This window comes from Aquarana catesbeiana, linkage group LG01, assembly GCF_042186555.1.
Source record: "Aquarana catesbeiana isolate 2022-GZ linkage group LG01, ASM4218655v1, whole genome shotgun sequence".
Classification (NCBI taxonomy): Eukaryota; Metazoa; Chordata; class Amphibia; order Anura; family Ranidae; genus Aquarana; species Aquarana catesbeiana.
In genome coordinates, this window is record NC_133324.1 from 64,292,323 (window position 1) to 64,311,523 (window position 19,201).

The 19,201-nt window shown below is 45.4% G+C and overlaps 1 protein-coding gene across 2 annotated transcripts in view; it reads left to right on the plus strand.

The window, feature by feature from the left end:
- MYO5B (myosin VB) overlaps positions 1–19,201 on the plus strand; it is a 394,698-nt gene that overhangs the window by 279,300 nt on the left and 96,197 nt on the right. For both annotated transcript variants that reach the window (XM_073619562.1, XM_073619572.1), the window contains exon 17: positions 17,438–17,524. In XM_073619562.1, coding sequence (XP_073475663.1) covers positions 17,438–17,524 — 87 coding nt within the window. The remainder of the gene's footprint in view (positions 1–17,437; positions 17,525–19,201) is intronic.

A 19,201-nucleotide genomic window follows, 5' to 3' on the forward strand; every position in this document is an offset into this window, starting at 1 on the left:
CCGGCGGCTGTGACAGGGACGTCGGCCCCGATCGTGGAGAGCCTCTGCAGAGGCTTATGTGACCACCAGCGCCACCTACCAGTGCCCACCCGCGCCACCTACCAGTGCCCACAGTGTCACCCATCAGCGCCCACAGTGTCACAAATCAGTGCCTCATCACCAGTGCTGCCTATCAATACCACCTACCAGTGTCCATCAGTGCCACCTACCAGTGCCCATCAGTGCCATTCATCAGTGCCGTCTTATCTGTGCCTATCAGTGCAGCCCATCAGTGCAGCTTCATCAGCGAATATCAATGAAGGAGAAAAATTACCCGTTTGCAAAATTTTATAACAATCTATGAAACATGTTTTTTTTTTTTGTTTTTTTAATTTCTAAAATTTTGTTTAGCAAAAAATAAAAACCCCAGTGGTGATTAGATACCACCAAAAGAAAGCTCCATTTGTGTGAAAAAAATGATAAAAATGTAATTTGGGTACAGTGTTGTATGACCGCGCAATTGTCATTCAAAGTGTGAGAGCGCTGAAAGCTGAAAATTGGTCTGGGCAGGAGGGGGGTTTAAGTGGCCCGGTAAGCAAGAGGTTAAAGCAGAGTTCCCGGCTTTTTTTTATTTATTAAAAGTCAGTCATTTCAAAACGTTTAGTTGCTGACTTTTAATAAACAGCCACTTGCCTATCTCGCGGTCCAGCGATGCGGCCACACGGAGCCCCGCTCCTCTCCCCCACTCCACGGCACCAGAATTGAAACTGTGGGCACCTGGCTGTGACAGCTTGTGGCTTCACGGCCAGGCACGCACTGCGCATGTGCGAGTCGTGCTGCGCTCTCCGATTGGACAGGCAATCTTCTGGGACCTGTGATGTGTCCCAGAAGAATGGTGAGAGGGAGGGGCCGCCTAGGGGAGAGGAGGAGTCGCCTAGGCAGCCTGTACTCGGAAACAGGAAGTGGGACAAGAAGTCTCACTCAAAACCAGGCACCCGCTCCCCCCCCAAAAAAATGACATGCCAAACGTGGCATGTAAGGGGGCGAGGAGTGCTTAAAGCGGAAGTTCCGCTTTTGGGTGGAACTCCGCTTTAAGGCTGGGTTCACACTGATGCGATGCAGGAACCACTTTGATTCCTGTGCGGGTTCCCGCATCGTATCTGACTCGCAGGCAGTTCACACTGCTCTCTGTGAACCGTTGCGGGTGCCAATGTAAAGTTAGGGCCGGTTCACACTGCTGCGATGCTGATACTCTGCAAAGCCACTGCAGGTTCCCGCATCGCATGTTTCCCGGTGGCAGTTCTCATTGCCCTATGCAAACTGCTGGGAGTGTCAGGTAAAAGTTAATGACACTCCCAAATCAGTTTGCAGATCGCAGTGCAAACTCAGACAGGAATCGGATCGCGTGGGTGTGAACACCCATGCAATCTGGTTCTGCTGCGGACAAAAAAAAAGGTCCTGTGCGAGTTTGATGCGAATTCAGCCATACGATCTTTATGGCTGAAATCGCATCACACAGAGATCGCATGTGATTTTCACTGCAGTGCGGTGCGAATCACATCCGATCTCTGACATCGAACCGGCCTTTAATGACAACCCCAAATCAGTTTGCAGAACGCAGTGCGAACTGTGAAATCGGACGGGAGTCGAATGCATGGGTCTGAACACCCATTGCAAACCGATTCCAGTGCATCATTTTGGCTGAATGCGATGCGATTTCAGCCATACAAACTCTATGGCTGAATTTGCATCACACAGACATCGCACATGTGCACAGCAATGCAGTGCGAATCACATGCGATGTCTGGAATCGCACTAGTGTGAACCCAGCCTAAGTCCCGCATGCATATAAGGCCTATAACAAATTTAGGTTTTACTTCATAGTCCACAAATATTTAATGCCACCAGCTGAGAATAACGCAATGATTAATCCATGCACTGAGCTGTTAGTATTATACATAATTCAGCGATAACTGTATAAGTAAGTCTGTCTGCTCATTCCTCTGCGATATCGCCTCCATAACAAAGGCAGAGTGATGGGGAGATGAGGGGGTATATTTAATGGCAACTGGGTTTCATTGCGGCACGCTACCGTAACGCCGATACGCTCCTGAAAAGCGTTCTTTAAAAGCCTGCGAATCAGCTGGAAGTTCACATCGAGATGGCCGATTGATGGAGCCGTACTGCGGAATAAACATGTCACAGCTGGGAAGAATTATAGTTCATCTTTATGGGATAACCTGATAAAGGAAGCGCGCCGCGTGCTTTATGTCATGTTTGGATGAAGAGTCAGATAAAGCGGTGAAGGATTATTTGGTTTTATCGTCTTCGGGAACATTATTTTCAAGGAACCTGTAAGCATGGTTGGTTGGCTGTCAGAAAGTGTATTTTTTATTTTACATTATTTTTTTGATTTTTTTTTGTATCCTTGAGTGTTAAAGAAGGGTAACAAATGTAAAATCTTACATTGCATCAAGTTGCAAAAATTTACCGCAAGAGCCACATAAATGAGAAGCTCACCTTGGAAACCTTGGAGCAAGACATAAAACTCAACTCCAGGCCGATAAAAGATACAAATAATTACAGCTCTATATTCATTAAAGTGATTGTAAAGTCTAGTTTTTTTTTTGTTTTTTTTTAATGTTTTTAACCACTTGCTTACTGGGCACCTAAACCCTCTTCCTGCCCAGACCAATTTTCAGCTTTCAGCGCTGTCACACTTTGAATGACAATTGCGCGGTCATACAACACTGTACCAAAATTAAATTTTTATCATTTTTTTCACACAAACAGAGCTTTCTTTTGGTGGTATTTAATCACTGCTGGGTTTTTTATTTTTTGCTAAAAAAAAAAATGAAAAAAGACCAAAAATTAAAAAAAAACAAAAAAAAAAAACATTTCATAGTTTGTTATAAATTTTTGAAAACAGGTAATTTTTCTCCTTCATTGATGGGCACTGATGAGGCTGCACTGATGGGCACTGATATGCTGCACTGATGGGCACTGATAAGGTGGCACTGGTGGCCACTGATGGGTGACACTGATGGGCGACACTGAAGGGCACTACTGATGGGTGGCACTGATGGGCACTAATAGGCTGCTCTGATAGGAGGCATTAATGATGAGGCACTGATGGGCACTGGTTGGCAGCACTGATAGGTGGCACTGGCGGGCACTGCATAGCAGCAGTGCCTCTCCCTGTTTGGGACCGATGTCCCTCTGTCAGAAGCCGGTGAGCGGCTTTTTTTTTTTCCCCCTCACGCTGTTAGCGTGAGGGAAACAAAAAAGCCGATTACCGATCTTTTGCTTACATCACCTGATCAGCTGTCATTGGCTGACAGCTGATCACGTGGTAAGGGGCCAGGATCCGCCCCTTACTCCAATCTGTGATTAGCCAAGTCTCATTGACTCAGTGATTACGGAGCGCGCCGTGCGTGCCCCATAGGAGGCGCGCAGGCAGCTCATGCACGGGAGGACGTCTATTGATGCCCTCCTGGCAGTTAAGACCCGCGCTGTAGCTGTCATTCAGTTATAACGCGGGAGGTGGTTAAATAATAAACATGTTATACTTACCTGCATTGTGCAGTTGGTTTTGCACAGAGAGTGCAGATCCTCCACTTCTCGTATCCCTCTTTGCTGCTCCTGGGCCCTCCCTCCTATCCAGTGCCCCCACAGTCAGCAGCTTCCTATGGGGGGCAGCCGTTCAGACACAGAGCCCCGGCCCCGCCCGCTCTCTTCCCTGATTGGCTGACTGACTTTGATAGGCGCTGGAGCCAATGGCGCTGCTGCTGTGTCTCAGCCAATCAGGAGGAGTGTCCCCGGATGGCTTAGACATTCATGGACATCGCTGGAGAGAAATGGGGCTCAGGTAAGTAATTGGGGGGGGGGGGGCTGGGGAGGCTGCTACACACAAAAGGTTTTTTATCTCAATGCATAGAATGCATTAAGATAAAAAGCCTTCTGTCTTTACAACTTCTTTAATACTTCCTAAATTAAATTTTTGACTTGATATACAAGCGATGTCTTGATATACAAGTAGCGTCATGTCACAACTGAGTATAAAAGAGAAGAGAGGCGCCTCTAAGTGTAGCAATATGGTTACATTTAATGAAGGTCCAACATTTAGCAACTCACATGGTTGATGATTAAAACAGACGCATCTTAGTGTGCAGACATCCGGGGTAAAGCTGTCCACATAGACCGTCCTCCGCACCGCCATTGATGTCATCCCTTCCACGCTGCGCTCTACGAGCGGTTCAAGCCTCGCTTTCAGATCTCTCTACTGCAGGGTAGTCTTCCCGGTCACGATTGTAGACTGACAGCGGTGAGAGCCGGCGGTCCGGAGGATGGTCTATGTGGACAGCTTCACCCCGGATGCCTGCATACTTAGATGTTCCTCTTGTAATCATCAACCATGTGAGTTGCTAAATGTTGTACCTTCATTAAATGTATCCATATTGCTACACTTAGAGGCACCTCTCTTCTCTTTTATACTCTGGAGCTCCTGATGGATTTTGCTTCTAATCCCCTTGCGGAGGCTTCCATTTGTGGATGGACATTTTATGGTTACACAACCCATCACATTGCTATAATCTTTTTATATGGACTATAAACTGAAGAACTTATGAATAAATGGTTGTGGAACGAATCATTTGAGTTTCCATTATTTCTTTTTGGGGAAATTTGCTTTGATATACAAGTGCTTTGGATTACAAGCATGTTTCTGGAACAAATGCTCACAATCCAAGGTTTTACTGTATTTACTACATCTCTCCAGTACATGCATATTTCCTCATGTTTTGTTTCTTTAACCACTTAAAGAGCGCCCTATAGCAGTTTTACTGTGACAGTGCGGCTCCCCTGTGCAGAATCGCGTATAAATACTCAATTCTGCACTTCCGCCCGCAGGGGGTGCGTACGTGCACCGCTGACGGACCACTCCTGCTTTGATTATTCCCAGCAGAAGCCGATCTGCGGGGGCCGGGCACTGGATGTCTGCCAACACCCACGGGTTGTCGGTAATACACACAGAACTGAGATCTGCCCTATGTAGAGGAGGCAGATCTCTGTTCTTCCCTTAGTAAAAGCACCTCACACAGTACACAAAAACACTGGCTAGGGACACAGTTAACCCTTTGATTGCCTTAGATGTTTAACCCCTTCCCAGTTAGTGTCATTAGTACAGTGACAGTGCATATTTTCAGCACTGATCACTGTATTAGTGTCACTGGTTCCCGCAAAGTGTCAAAAGTGTCAGTCAGTCTCCGATTGTCCACCGCAATATTGCAGTCCCCACTATGTTACTGATCACTAAGAAACAAAAAGTGATGGGCACAGAAGCATATGTACTAGGCTTCAGTTAGTGGTGTGAGCCTGATTGAAGGGTTCCCTTCACTCGCATGCAATTGTTTTGTATGGTTGTGCTTATTACGCTCGGTACCATTTCTATGCAATGCAAAGTTGTCTATATTTGTATCTGTGTCACATCTTTAAAGTGGAGTTCCACCCCCAAAAAAAAAGAAATTAGTAATGTGCTTAAAAAAAAATAAAATAAAAAATTTGGAGAAATTTTTTTTTTTTACTCACCTCTAAATGCCTGTTGCTAGGGGGTCCCTGGTAGTCTGCCTCCTTCGGTGCCTGGGCTCCTGATGTCACTTCCCTCGGCCCAGGAAGGGAGATCAGCTCTCCACCCTCCCTCTTGTCAATCATCTGGGACACATGACCGGTCCCAGATGATTGTGGGGCCAGAGACGCCGCGGCGCGCGCATGCGCAGTGGGTGCCCGGCTGTGGAGCCACAGCCGGGCGCCCACAGTTAAAATGCCGGCGCCGCCAAGCGGAGGGGGGGGGGCGAGCGGGGCTTCGATCCCCCGCATCGCTGGACCCTGGGAAAGGTAAGTGTCTGATTAAAAGTAAGCAGCTGCAGTATTTGTAGCTGCTGACTTTTATTTTATTTTAATGGGAACCCCGCTTTCAATAAAAAAAAAAAAAAAAAAAAGTTGCTGATCACTGATCAGTAGTATAAAAAATAAATAAAAATTCCATAATTATATATCTGATAGTTTGTAGATGCTATAATGATCGCGTAAACCGGGGATATGCAATTAGCGGACCTCCAGCTGTTGCAAAACTACAAGTCCCATCATGCATCTGCATCTGAGTGTCATGCTTGTGGCTGTCAGAGTCTTGCTATGCCTCATGGGACTTGTAGTTCTGCAACAGCTGGAGGTCCGCTAATTGCTTATCCCTGGCGTAAACCAATCAATATACACTTATTGGGATTTCTGTTATCAAAAATATGTAGCAGAATACATATCGGCCTAAATTTATAAAGAAATTTGAGTTTTTAAATTTAGTTTTTGGATATGCTTTAGAGCAGAAATTAAATTTTTTTTTTTTTTTTTTTTCAAAATTGTCACTTATTTTTTTGTTTTTTTTGTTTATAGTGCAAAAAATAAAAATACACAGAGGTGATCAAATACCACCAAAGGAAATATCTATAATTTGTGGGGAAAAAATGACATACATTTTTATTTGGGGACAGCGTCACACGACTGCACAATTGTCAGTTAAGGTAACGCAGTACCGTATCGCAAAATCTGATCTGCCAATGTGTGTGAATTTTCCTATTAAAAAAAAAAAAAGATGGCATTTCTATAAGATAAACCAGGCTGGAAAGTTGTTTTTTGGGAGTTGGTGAAGGGTGAGTTATAATGAGATGCGCAGGGTAGGACAGACGGATCATTGTCTACGTCCGCAGCCATTGTCACCAGCAGAGTCAGGTGTCCGGGTTCTAGTGTCTGCGGAATGCAGCCCGGAATTCACATAGAGGGAACCTCTCTGGAAAAGAACGATCAGGCTGGCGTCTCCGGTACGGTAACCATACCTTACATTTCTAAGCTTCATCTCTCTTGTTTATTACATGACATGGCTGCTTTTTTGAGAGTTGCGTTTACGTCCTTTTTTTGTACCGTTGCAGTAAATGAGGGTAATTTAGGATTTACACATATGGGGGGGGGGGGGGGCAGTTATTGTTGTATTTTAATCATTGGGGCTTCTACAGAGCTGTAAAACATCCCCAGGTTGTCAGGAAGTATTATTAGCTATTTAACCACTTCAGCCCCGGAAGATTTGGCTGCTCGATGACCAGGCCATTTTTTTGCGATACGGCACTGCGTCACTTTAACTGACAATTGCGCGGTCGTGCGACCTTGCACCCAAACTAAATTTACGTCCTTTTTTTTTTTTTTACCACAAATAGAGCTTTCTTTTGGTGGTATTTGATCACCTCTGTGGTTTTTATTTTTTGCGTCATAAACAAATGAAGAGTGACAATTGTGAAGAAAAACACAATATCTTTTACTTTTTGCTATAATAAATATCCCCAATTTATAAAAAAAAGAAAAAAACAATTTTTTTCTCAGTTTAGGCTGATATGTATTCTTCTACATATTTTTGGTAAAAAAAAAAAAAAAAATCACAATAAGCGTATATTGATTGGTTTGCACAAAAGTTATAGCGTCTAAAGAATAGGGGATAGATTTATGGCATTTTTATTATTATTTTTTTTTTTTTTGACTAGTAATGGTGGCAATCTGCGATTTTTATCAGGACTGCGATATTGCGGCATACAAATTGGACACTTTTGACATATTTTTGGGACCAGTGACAATTATACAGCAATCAGTGCTATAAAAATGCACTGATTACTGTGTAAATGTCACTGGCAGGGAAGGGGTTAACACTAGGGGGCGATCAAGGGGTTAAATGTGTTCCCTCAGCGTGTTCTAACTGTGGGGGGGGGGGTGGGGACTGACTAGGGGAAGAGAGAGATCGGTGTTCATACTTAGTATGAACACACGATCTGTTTCTACTCCCCTGAAAGAACAACAGTAAAATCAGTCTGTATATGCAGTAAAGCATGCTTGTTATACTCACTGTGGAGCCTAAGGGGTTAATCCTCTGCATTGTGTAAAAAGTCTGTCTGATCCTATCTGCTCTGATTCCCCCCTCCCCTTCTTCCACTGTCTCCAATCCATCTCCTGATAGAACAGAGCCTTTGGGACACTCTGCACATGCTCAGTTTGATGTGTATTGCTAGAGAGTTTTCTTCTTGGCAGAGTGCATGTGATCAGCACAGGGCCAATCAGCACTGTCCAGACAGAGGGTCCTGCAGCCTTATGGGTCAGGGCAGAATGAAAACTCCTACAAGCTTTAACCAGACACTGATAGAAGTCACAAGACTGCCATAGACTGCTTATGAGAAAGGGTATTTAGCAGTTTATATTTACTAAAATATTTGCATTTCCATGTTCTGTGTACTGTGGGAGAGCAGAAATAGTGAATGCAGGCTCCTGGGTTTAGTAACACTTTAAGATATTCATACACAAAGATTTCTTTCATTTAGCCCCATGTGCTGAACGAGAGAAATCAGTGGATTCCCTTCATCCAGTGGAATCTCCACTACTAGTTAATGTATTCTGACAGCGTCTGCTCCCGCAGCTGTCGGAATACCCGAACAGTGACTGCAGCCAATTGGATGGTTCAGGAGCTCCTATAACCACTTGCCGACCAGCCGCCGCAGTTGTACTGCGGCAGAATTGCACGGGCAGGCAAATCGTTGTTATGTTACGTCGGTTCCTAAGGCGGCCACTAGGGGCACGCGAGCTGCTCGCCCCCGGAGCCGGTCCTCGAGACTGCCGGGCTCCCGTGATCGCTTGTAACATGGCGAGAACCGGGATCTCTATGTGTAAACACACAGTTTCCGGTTCTCTGAGGGGAGAAGAGACAGATCGTCTGTTCATACAAAGTATGAACAGACGATCTGTCATCTCCCCTAGACAGTCCCCTCCCCCCTTCAGTTAGAACACACAACGGAACACAATTAACCTCTTGATTGCCCCCTAGAGTTAACCACTTCACTGGCAGTAACATTTTTACAGTAATCAATGTATTTTTATAGCACTGATCGCTGTATTAATGCCAATGGTCCCAAAAATGTGTCAAAATTGTCCGATGTGTCCGCCATAATATTGCAGTCACGATAAAAATCGCAGATCGCCGCCATTACTAGTAAAAAAAATATTAATAATAAATAATGCTATAAAAATATCCCCAATTTTGTGGACGCTATAACTTTTGCGCAAACCAATCAATATACACTTATTGCGATTTTTTTTTTTTTTTAACAAAAATTTGTAGAAGAATACATATCGGCCTAAACTGAGAAAAAATTAGCTTTTTTTTTTTAAAAAAAAATGGGGATATTTATTATAGCAAAAAGTACAAAATATTGTTTTTTGTCAAAATTGTTGCTCTTTTTTTGTTTATAGCGCAAAAAATAAAAACCACAGAGGTGATCAAATACCATCAAAAGAAAGCTCTATTTATGGGAAAAACCGGACGTCAATTTTGTTTGGGTACAAAGTCGCATGACTGCGCAATTGCCAGTTAAAGCGACGCAGTGCCGAATCACAAAAAGTGCTCTGGTCAGGAAGGGGGTAAAATTAAAGTCTGTCAAGCTCGGTAGGACCATGGCTTCATTTTCAGGTGATTCAGAATGTATTGGCCAGAAATTGAGCCTCAATTGTCCAGCATTAGTTTGTTAAAGCACTGAGCATCTTAAAATGATTCTAAAGGCTGAAAGTTTTTTTTACCTTCATTTATTCTATGCTTAAAGGTAAAAAAAAACCTTCTTTATGCAGCTACCCCCACCCCCCAAATACTTACCTGAGCCTGATTTCGATCCAGCAATGTGCATGAGAGGAGAGGCTCTATCGGCTTTCTGTCTATCTCTCTCGCTCCCCATTGGCTCAGACACAGCAGTAGGAGGCATTGGCTCCTGCTGCTGTCAATCACAGCCAGGGCTTGGGGACCAGCATGTAGTGCTTTTAAAGTGTTTGCAAACTCCTTGCTTCAATAGGCTTCTTTCTTAGGTGCAACTGGTTCCCCAAAGGTTCCTCTACAGGGTCTCCAAACTTTCTAAGCAAAGGGCCAGTTTATGGTCCTTCAAACTTTAGAGGGGCCGGACTGTAGTCAGTGGGAGTAGAAAAAGTCCTGGTGTCAGTGGGAGTATCCCCTCATTGTTATCAGTGGAAGGAATAGTGCTCCATCATTGGTATCAGTGGGAGGAATAGTGCCCCATCATTGGTGTCAGTGGGAGGAATAGTGTCCCTTCATTGGTATTAGTGGAAGGAATAGTGCCCCATCATTGGTATCAGTGGGAGGAATAGTGTCCCTTCATTGGTATCAGTGGGAGGAATAGTGTCCCTTCATTGGTATCAGTGGGAGGAATAGTGCCCCATCATTGGTATCAGTGGAAGGAATAGTGCCCCATCATTGGTATCAGTGGGAGGAATAGTGCCCCATCATTGGTATCAGTGGGAGGAATAGTGTCCCTTCATTGGTATTAGTGGAAGGAATAGTGCCCCATCATTGGAGTCAGTGGGAAAAACTATGCCCCACTGTTGCTGACAGTGGAGGGAATAATGCCCCAAGGGCCAGATAAAAGCAAGCAAAGGGCCACATTCGGCCCCCCTGGCTGTAGTTTGAAGACCACTTCTCTAAGGCTTTTTCAGCTATGGCAGCATCAAGTACAATTCAGAACCAATACTTTTGCATTGTACGTGAGGATATCGAGGGCCCACCCACAACGTGGAGCATTGGAGAGGAGAGCAGAGTGCTGGAGTATTCCAGGGCAAAGATTAAGGTAAGTATTACATCTTATTTCTCTACCCTTCTAGCAATTACCCTTTGCAGTGTTGGGAGGGGGGGACTCTCTGCAAGGGTAGATTGTTTCTTTTTTTACATGGACACTAAATGTACGATTTTCCCATGGGACTTTAAGGGTAATGCATAGAATCCATCATGAAATATAATAAAAGTATACGACAGATTTATTCAAAAACCCAAATATATAATAGACATAGAACTGTTAGAATACCATCTTTGCTGTTCAATTACAATATATCCCACATGTACACAATATACCCAGTAGTCCATAGTTGGGGACTTGCCATAAGCAAGATTTAATGGTTCTCAATATTCTCCCCAGACTTGGACTGACCAACCCGCTTCGGGGAATTTCCTTCTTCAGGGATACGGTGTTTCTGGCTATAGCCGGCAGCACTAATAGCTCCAGAAAAACCTGACAGGCTGGTTGTACACAAGTCGATAGATAGATACAACCAGGGTGCCCATACATAGATCAAAATTCTTATCCGTGTATGGCCAGTTGTAGGGTGACAATACTGCTCCTCTTTATAAACAGTATGGTGAGTGAGTATTGTTTACCTTAGAACAGGAGCTGGCAGAAAAATCCAGCTTAAAAAAAATGCTAGTTTTGGCACATGCACATGCCTTTATGAGCTTTCATGCAAAAAAAGTGCAAATACTGTATGCTTCTCTTAGGAATGCAACTTTGGGGCATTTTTTTTTTTTTTTACAACCCGAAACACATTGGGGTTGATTTACTAAAACTGGAGAGTGCAAAATCTGGAGCAGCTGTGCATGGTAGCCAATTGGCTTCTAATTTCAGCTTCTTCAGTTAAAGGGGTTGAAAAGGTTTGTGTTTTTTCACCCTAATGCATCCTATGCATTAAGGTGAAAAAACACCTGCCAGTGACCGGACCCCCATTTTACTTACCTGACCCCTCAAACATGACCCAAGGGGACGCGCTGTCTGTCTGCCCGTGCCCGAGGTTCTCGGCTGTTGATTGGCTAGGTTGATAGCAGCGCAGCCATTGGCTTCCGCTGCTGTCAATCAATCCAATGATGCAGGGGGTGGGGCCGAGTCCTTCATTTGGGCCTCTATGGATGCCGAATGCTGGACTCGGGAGCGCGCCCGCAAGGTAACCCCCCGGGAGAGCGCTTCTCCCAAGGGGGTTATCTGATGTGGGGAGGAGCCGAGAGAGCCGCGAGGGACCCCAGAAATGGATGTTCGGGGCCAAAATGAGCTGCACAGTGGAGGTAAGTATGATATGTTTGTTATTTAAAAAAAACAAAAAAAAAAAAAAAACAAACCTTTAGTGTCACTTTAAGCTTTGACAAAAAAAAACCTGAAAGCTGATTGGTTTCTATGCAGAGCTACACCAAATTTTGCACTCTCCAGTTTTAGTAAATCACCCCCAGTATGTAAATATGCATGGGCACATTAGCTAACATGCAGCTAACAGACGCCCCTGAAAGCAGCGTTTCTCGGGTCCGTGTGCATGAGGCCTAAGGACAGGTAAGCCGTAATATATTACTTTTTTTTCCCTATCACTGTGCAGAGACAGACCTGTCAAAGCCCCACTCTCCTCTATGGAGATCGGATGAAAATGGACCTCCTGTCCGTTTTTCATCCGATCCGATTTTCCAGACAGATGACCATCCGTCTGGATTTCACGGACAGGATCGGATCGGATATTGGCGGATGTCAGCGGATATGTCACCGCTGATATCCGCTGCTCCATAGGAGTGAATGGAGCGTCCGATCAGGTCCGCCTGAAAAACTGACAGGCGGACCTGATCAGAACGCCCGTGCGAAAGGGGCCTAAGGACTCTTTCACACGGGCGATCCGCCCAAGGGCCTCCGCTTTGCTCAGCGGGGGATGGGATGACAGGTCCATTTCGCTCACTGTGCAGAGACAGACCTGTCAGAGCCCCACCCTGCTTTATAGGGAGATGGGATGAAAAAGGACTGCCTATCCGTTTTCATCCGATCTCCCAGACGGATGGAAAATAAGGTCTCCATCTGTCTGGATTTCACGGACAGGATTGGATCCAATAGCGGCGGGCAGGCTTTTTTTTCTCTGAAAATAGGTGCAGAAATCCCCTTCTCCCCCACAAATAGTGGGTGTGGTCAGATTTCACAATGGGCAGGTCTTAAAGAGCATTAAATACCAGGAGTGCTATACGTACAGAGTGCAGAGTTCAGAGGGGGGTTACACACAGAGTTCAGAGGGGGGTTACACATAGAGTGCAGAGTTCAGGGGGGGTTACACAAAGAGTTCAGAGGGGGGGTTACACACAGAGTGCAGAGTTCAGAGGGGGGTCACACACAGAGTGCAGAGTTCAGAGGGGGGTCACACACAGAGTGCAGAGTTCAGAGGGGGGTTACACATAGAGTGCAGAGTTCAGGGGGGGTTACACAAAGAGTTCAGAGGGGGGGTTACACACAGAGTGCAGAGTTCAGAGGGGGGTTACACACAGAGAGCAGAGTTCAGAGGGGGGTTACACGCAGAGTTCAGAGGGGGGTTACACACAGAGTGCAGAGTTCAGAGGGGGGTTACACAAAGAGTGCAGAGTTCAGAGGGGGGTTACACACAGAGTGCAGAGTTCAGAGGGGGGTTACACACAGAGTGCAGAGTTCAGAGGGGGGTTACACACAGAGTGCAGAGTTCAGAGGAGGGTTACACACAGAGTGCAGAGTTCGGGGGGGGGTTACACACAGAGTGCAGAGTTCAGGGGGGGTTACACAAAGAGTGCAGAGTTCAGGGGGGGTTACACACAGAGTTCAGAGGGGGGTTACACACAGAGTGCAGAGTTCAGAGGGGGGGTTACACGCAGAGTTCAGAGGGGGGTTACACACAGAGTGCAGAGTTCAGAGGGGGGTTACACAAAGAGTGCAGAGTTCAGAGGGGGGTTACACACAGAGTGCAGAGTTCGGGGGGGGGGGGTTACACAAAGAGTGCAGAGTTCAGGGGGGGGTTACACAAAGAGTGCAGAGTTCAGAGGGGGGTTACACACAGAGTGCAGAGTTCAGAGGGGGGTTACACACAGAGTGCAGAGTTCAGAGGGGGGTTACACACAGAGTGCAGAGTTCAGAGGGGGGTTTCACACAGAGTGCAGAGTTCAGAGGGGGGTTTCACACAGAGTGCAGAGTTCAGAGGGGGGTTACACACAGAGTGCAGAGTTCAGAGGGGGGGTTACACACAGAGTGCAGAGTTCAGAGGGGGGGTTACACACAGAGTGCAGAGTTCAGAGGGGGGTTACACACAGAGTGCAGAGTTCAGAGGGGGGTTACACACAGAGTGCAGAGTTCAGGGGGGTTACACAAAGAGTGCAGAGTTCAGAGGGGGGTTACACACAGAGAGCAGAGTTCAGAGGGGGGTTACACGCAGAGTTCAGAGGGGGGTTACACACAGAGTGCAGAGTTCAGAGGGGGGTTACACACAGAGTGCAGAGTTCAGAGGGGGGTTACACACAGAGTGCAGAGTTCGGGGGGGGGGTTACACAAAGAGTGCAGAGTTCAGGGGGGGTTACACAAAGAGTGCAGAGTTCAGGGGGGGTTACACACAGAGTGCAGAGTTCAGAGGGGGGTTACACACAGAGTGCAGAGTTCAGAGGGGGGTTACACACAGAGTGCAGAGTTCAGAGGGGGGTTACACACAGAGTGCAGAGTTCAGAGGGGGGTTACACACAGAGTGCAGAGTTCAGAGGGGGGTTACACACAGAGTGCAGAGTTCAGGGGGGGTTACACAAAGAGTGCAGAGTTCAGAGGGGGGTTACACACAGAGGTGGTGGAACTGAGTTCCACCAAGTTCCAGCTGAAGAAAAGCCCTGGCGGCGGGTGCCAGCGGACATATCACCGCTGCTCCGTAGGGGGGACTGGAGGGTCCGTTCAGGTCCTCCTGAAAAACTGACAAGCAGACCTGATCGGAAAGCCTGTGTGAAAGGGGCCTAAATATAATGCGAATAAAAATTGTCGTCATTGGTAAAAAGAAGTACAATGTCTTTGGTTATAATGTCACTTTGGTTGCAGCTCACACAGTGAAATATAAAAGTAAAATAAAGTCGTGGTTTTCTGTCCACTGTGGGACTCGTCCAGGCACGGTGAATGGCAGGGAGCAGCTGGTACTAACAGAACGCATGGCATCTCTCATAGCCATAAACATTCTCTACACACAGATGGGGCCGTCCGGCTCATTGTTATGAAACTCATGTGTGCTAATAAAGTGGCATAAGGACGCCACAAAACATTTTGGAAAGAAGAAAGTAATAGAGCAGCAGAATGTGGAGTATAATCTACTAATTCTGTCACACACATTGGTTTATGAAGTTGTCGTGTGGTAAGGATGGAACATTAAAATGTGTCTAAAGACTTAACTTTTTTGGATTGTGCGTGGAAGGATTAGAACCATACAAAGGATTTAATTGCTGTCTGTGTTGTTGCTGGGAAGATTCATACTCTTTGTCCTAATAACAATCGTAGGTGAAAGTGATGGGAAATCCAGATTTTTACAGTTGTCACAAGAACAGAAGGTGAGGGGAAATCTTCTAGTAGAGACACCTGTTCTAGTGACAACGAAGATCTTTGTGCTCAACCTGCCGCTATGGGGCCACATGTGGCCCTTTGGCAGTTATTGTGCGGGGCCATCTCCTGTAGCACGTTTGTCTCTTGTATCAATGTCCACAGTCCCTGACCATCTCTTGTAGCATGTCTGCGGTCTCTGACCATCTCTTGTAGTGTGCCTGTAGTCTGTGGTCAGCTCCTGTAGCATGTCTGCAGTCTCTGCCATCTCTTGTAGCTTGTCTATAGTCTCTGACTATCACCTGTAGCTTGTCTGCAATCTCTGATCATCTTTTTAGCATGTGCATAGTCTCTGACCATCTCCTGTAGCATCTCTGTCATACCATCTCCTGTAGCCTGTCCTCCGTTTCTGACCATCTCTTGTAGCATGTCCATAGTCTTTGACCATCTGTAGCATTTCTCCAGCCTGACCATCTCTTGTAGCATGCCCATAGTTGCTGACCATCTCCTGTAGCATGTCTACAGTCTTTGACAGCTTTCTGTGGCATTACATTCACTGAATAGTAAGTATGGGCCTTGACAGCGTTTGAAAAAAATCACATACAATCAGAGGGGCTCCCTTAAAAAATACAATCTAATTTGAAGCCACTGGCATTAGGCTGCGTATGGCCTAGGCCCTAGGTTAACCTTCTGAAGCCAGGAATGTACACATAGAAAAGTGCCTATTGCCTTTCCGGGGCTAGGCATCTAAGATATGCATTCTAATACTCTCTAGTGTTTCGGTATAATTTTTAACTGCCCTTGGGCACCTCGATAGCAGAAAATAAAATCTGATTTAAAGTATGGCCCTTTGGTGATGTCAGGGAGCTGCACTTGAGGTCTCGATTATCAAACAAGTTCACCACCATTGGTTTAAGACAGTGGTCTCCAAACTGTGACCGGTGGGCCGAATGTGGCCCTTTGCTTGATTTTATCTGGCCTTTGGGGCACTGTTCCTCCCACTGACACCAACAAAGAGGCACCATTACTTCCACTGACACCAACACTGGTCAACCATTCCTCTTGCTGAGATCAACGATGAGGCATTTTTTCTTCCACTGACACCAATGATGGGACATTATTCCTCCCACTGACACCAGCAAGTGGGTATAATGCCTCACACTGATATAAACAATTAGGCACAATTCCTCCAACTAATATCAAAGATGGGGCACTATTCTGCCACTAATACCAATGATGGGGCACTATATCTCCCACTAATACCAATGATGGGGCACTATATCTCCCACTAATACCAATGATGGGGCACTATGCTTCCCACTAATACCAATGATGGGGCACTATGCCTCCCACTAATACCAATGATGGGACACTATTCCTCCAACTAATACCAATGATGGGGCACTATTTCTTCCACTGATACCAATGATGGGGTACTATTACTCCCACTGATAACAATGATGAGGCACTATTACTCCCACTGATACCAATGATGGGGCACTATTCCTCCCACTAATACCAATGATGAGGCACTATTCCTCCCACTAATACCAATGATGGGGCACTGTTCCTCCCACTAATACCAATGATGGGGCACTGTTCCTCCCACTAATACCAATGATGGGGCACTATTCCTCCAACAAACACCAATGATGGGGCACTATTTTCCCTTCCACTGACTGTAGGCGCTATATGATTTTTTTTTTTACTCCCATTGATGGGGCATTTTCTACTCCCACTGGCCACTCTGGCCCCCCTAAAGTCTGAAGGACAGTAAACTGGCCCTTTGTTTAAACAATTTGGAGACCCCCTGGTCTAAGAGGACATTTTCACTCACTTTCCTTACTAATTCCCTAAATTTCCTTACTTACTGTTGAGTCTTCAGGATAGGAAGTGACATGACACAGCCGGCACAAAAACCTGATGGGTGCATGAATCACAAAAGTGGTCGAACAGAATGATAAATCGTTTGGTGGAGAAAGCTAATTGCATTTGTGTCCTTCAGCCGTGAATTTAGCCATTTGTCTGGCACTTTGGCTTTAATTTTGTGTTTTGCCTGGTGATCGCCCTTATAATAATTAAACATCTGTCACATTGCGACCACGAAAGCATGTGAATTCTCCCCTTTGATAAAATGAATGCAGGCCTGTGTCAAGTCTCAATGACTGGCACAGAATTGTTTTTGCTTTCCTGGCATAACTTCTAATCTACAATTTATTCTCTTCCAGCTTCGATCCCAAACGAGCCGTACAGCAGCTGAGGGCGTGTGGAGTCCTGGAGACAATCAGGATCAGCGCTGCCGGCTATCCATCTAGGTACGTTCCTTCCTTCCACCCATCCCTCTGCTCCCCAGGCGACTGTAAATCCTTCGTAGATCGATCTGGAGCTGGAGGCCGGTGCTACAATAGATTTGCTTTCGAGGAGCCGTCCTGTTCATTGTTTTACAGTGAATTTAGTATTAAAGCAGACCTGTCAGCTCTCTGACGTTAAAAATATCACCCAAGGGCATCTATGGGGTGGTGTAGGCACTCTCCGAGACCCTCTGACAGCCAACAGAAGAGTTTGGCTCACAGGTGCATGCACAAATTAGGAGATTGTTATAATCCTTGCACAGAACGAAAAAATCCAGCCGCATTAATTATGCAATTTTTATAATTATTTTTATTTTATTTTTTGAAAATCTTTTTATTTTTCTTAATAAACAGACAAACAATACATTAAGGCCCTCTGGACAATCTTATATTGGATGAGGCAGTCTCTCAGGGAGACAAGTCTTTTAAAGGGGAAGTCCCATATGTCCTCCGAGTCCAGCTCCGGAACATCTGGGACCCATTGTTGATGGAGCCTGGACAGTTCAGGAGATGAGACCCGGAGGTGGGCTTTGAACAGTCGTAGCACAGAATCCGCTCTAGGTCTGATTGCACCATCTGTTTCTCGCCTGAGGGGAATTGATCCCTGAAAGCATGGGGCAACTACAGGTATCGAAATAGATGTGATGGTGGGACATTGTAATTTTCATAATTATTTACCGGGAAAAGTGTGTTTGTGTGATGTAAATGGGAGACGGTTTCGCACAGGCACTTCAGAATTATCTTGCCAATCTGATAACTTGCCTCCTTTTTTTTTTTTTTTTCAACTGGCTCCAGTTACAGTGATGCCTCTCTTTGCAATTAATGTTTGTTCAAATTCAAAGCATTTAATAAATGCTCCATAATGTGTTGATTAAACGGCTTTCAGTGGTAATGGTGATAACTGCGCTGCAGCAGTTAGCCGGTCCGCGGAAATCTTTTTCATTCATTGCATAAATAATCCGGATATTTCTTCACCATTTCATGTTTTGCCTTGGGATGTCAGAGAGAGAAAGTATTATCTTCACTGAGCGTTTGGATAATGTCCAAGCAATGAAATATAATTGGATCTTTTGTAATGGCTCCTAATATTCTGCCCATCCAAGCTGAAATTGGGTACTGCTTGCAATTACTTTTTTTTTATTCTTTGTTTATTGAAAGGAATGTATCATTTTGTTCACATATTCTATATTTACTATGATCAAGACTAAAAAAAATAACATTTTTAAAAAAACTTTTTTGTGTAAGTCAGGTAAATATCAACTCAGGGAGGGCACCTGTATAATGATGTTCACTTGTTTATTAAAATCAATGTATCGATTTATTCCCACTCTTTTTTTACTATGATCAAGCACAGAAGCGGGTGGAGACAAAGAGGTGCAGGCACCAGAAATGAGTAGATGGGTGACAGGAAGGGTAGAGGAGGAAGTGCCAGGGAGAGGCCGATCCAGGGCTGGAGCATCCCAATAAGTACGCTCCATTGAGTGACATTGGTGAAACCAGTCAGGGACCAGCACTACTGGAGCTGAAGGATTCTCCTAGGTGCCGGGGGAAGAACTCCCCCAGTGAGAGTGGGGGGGGGAAGCGAAGGGAAAAGATAGACAGATTCTGGTGGTAGGGGACTCAATTCTTAGAAGGACAGAG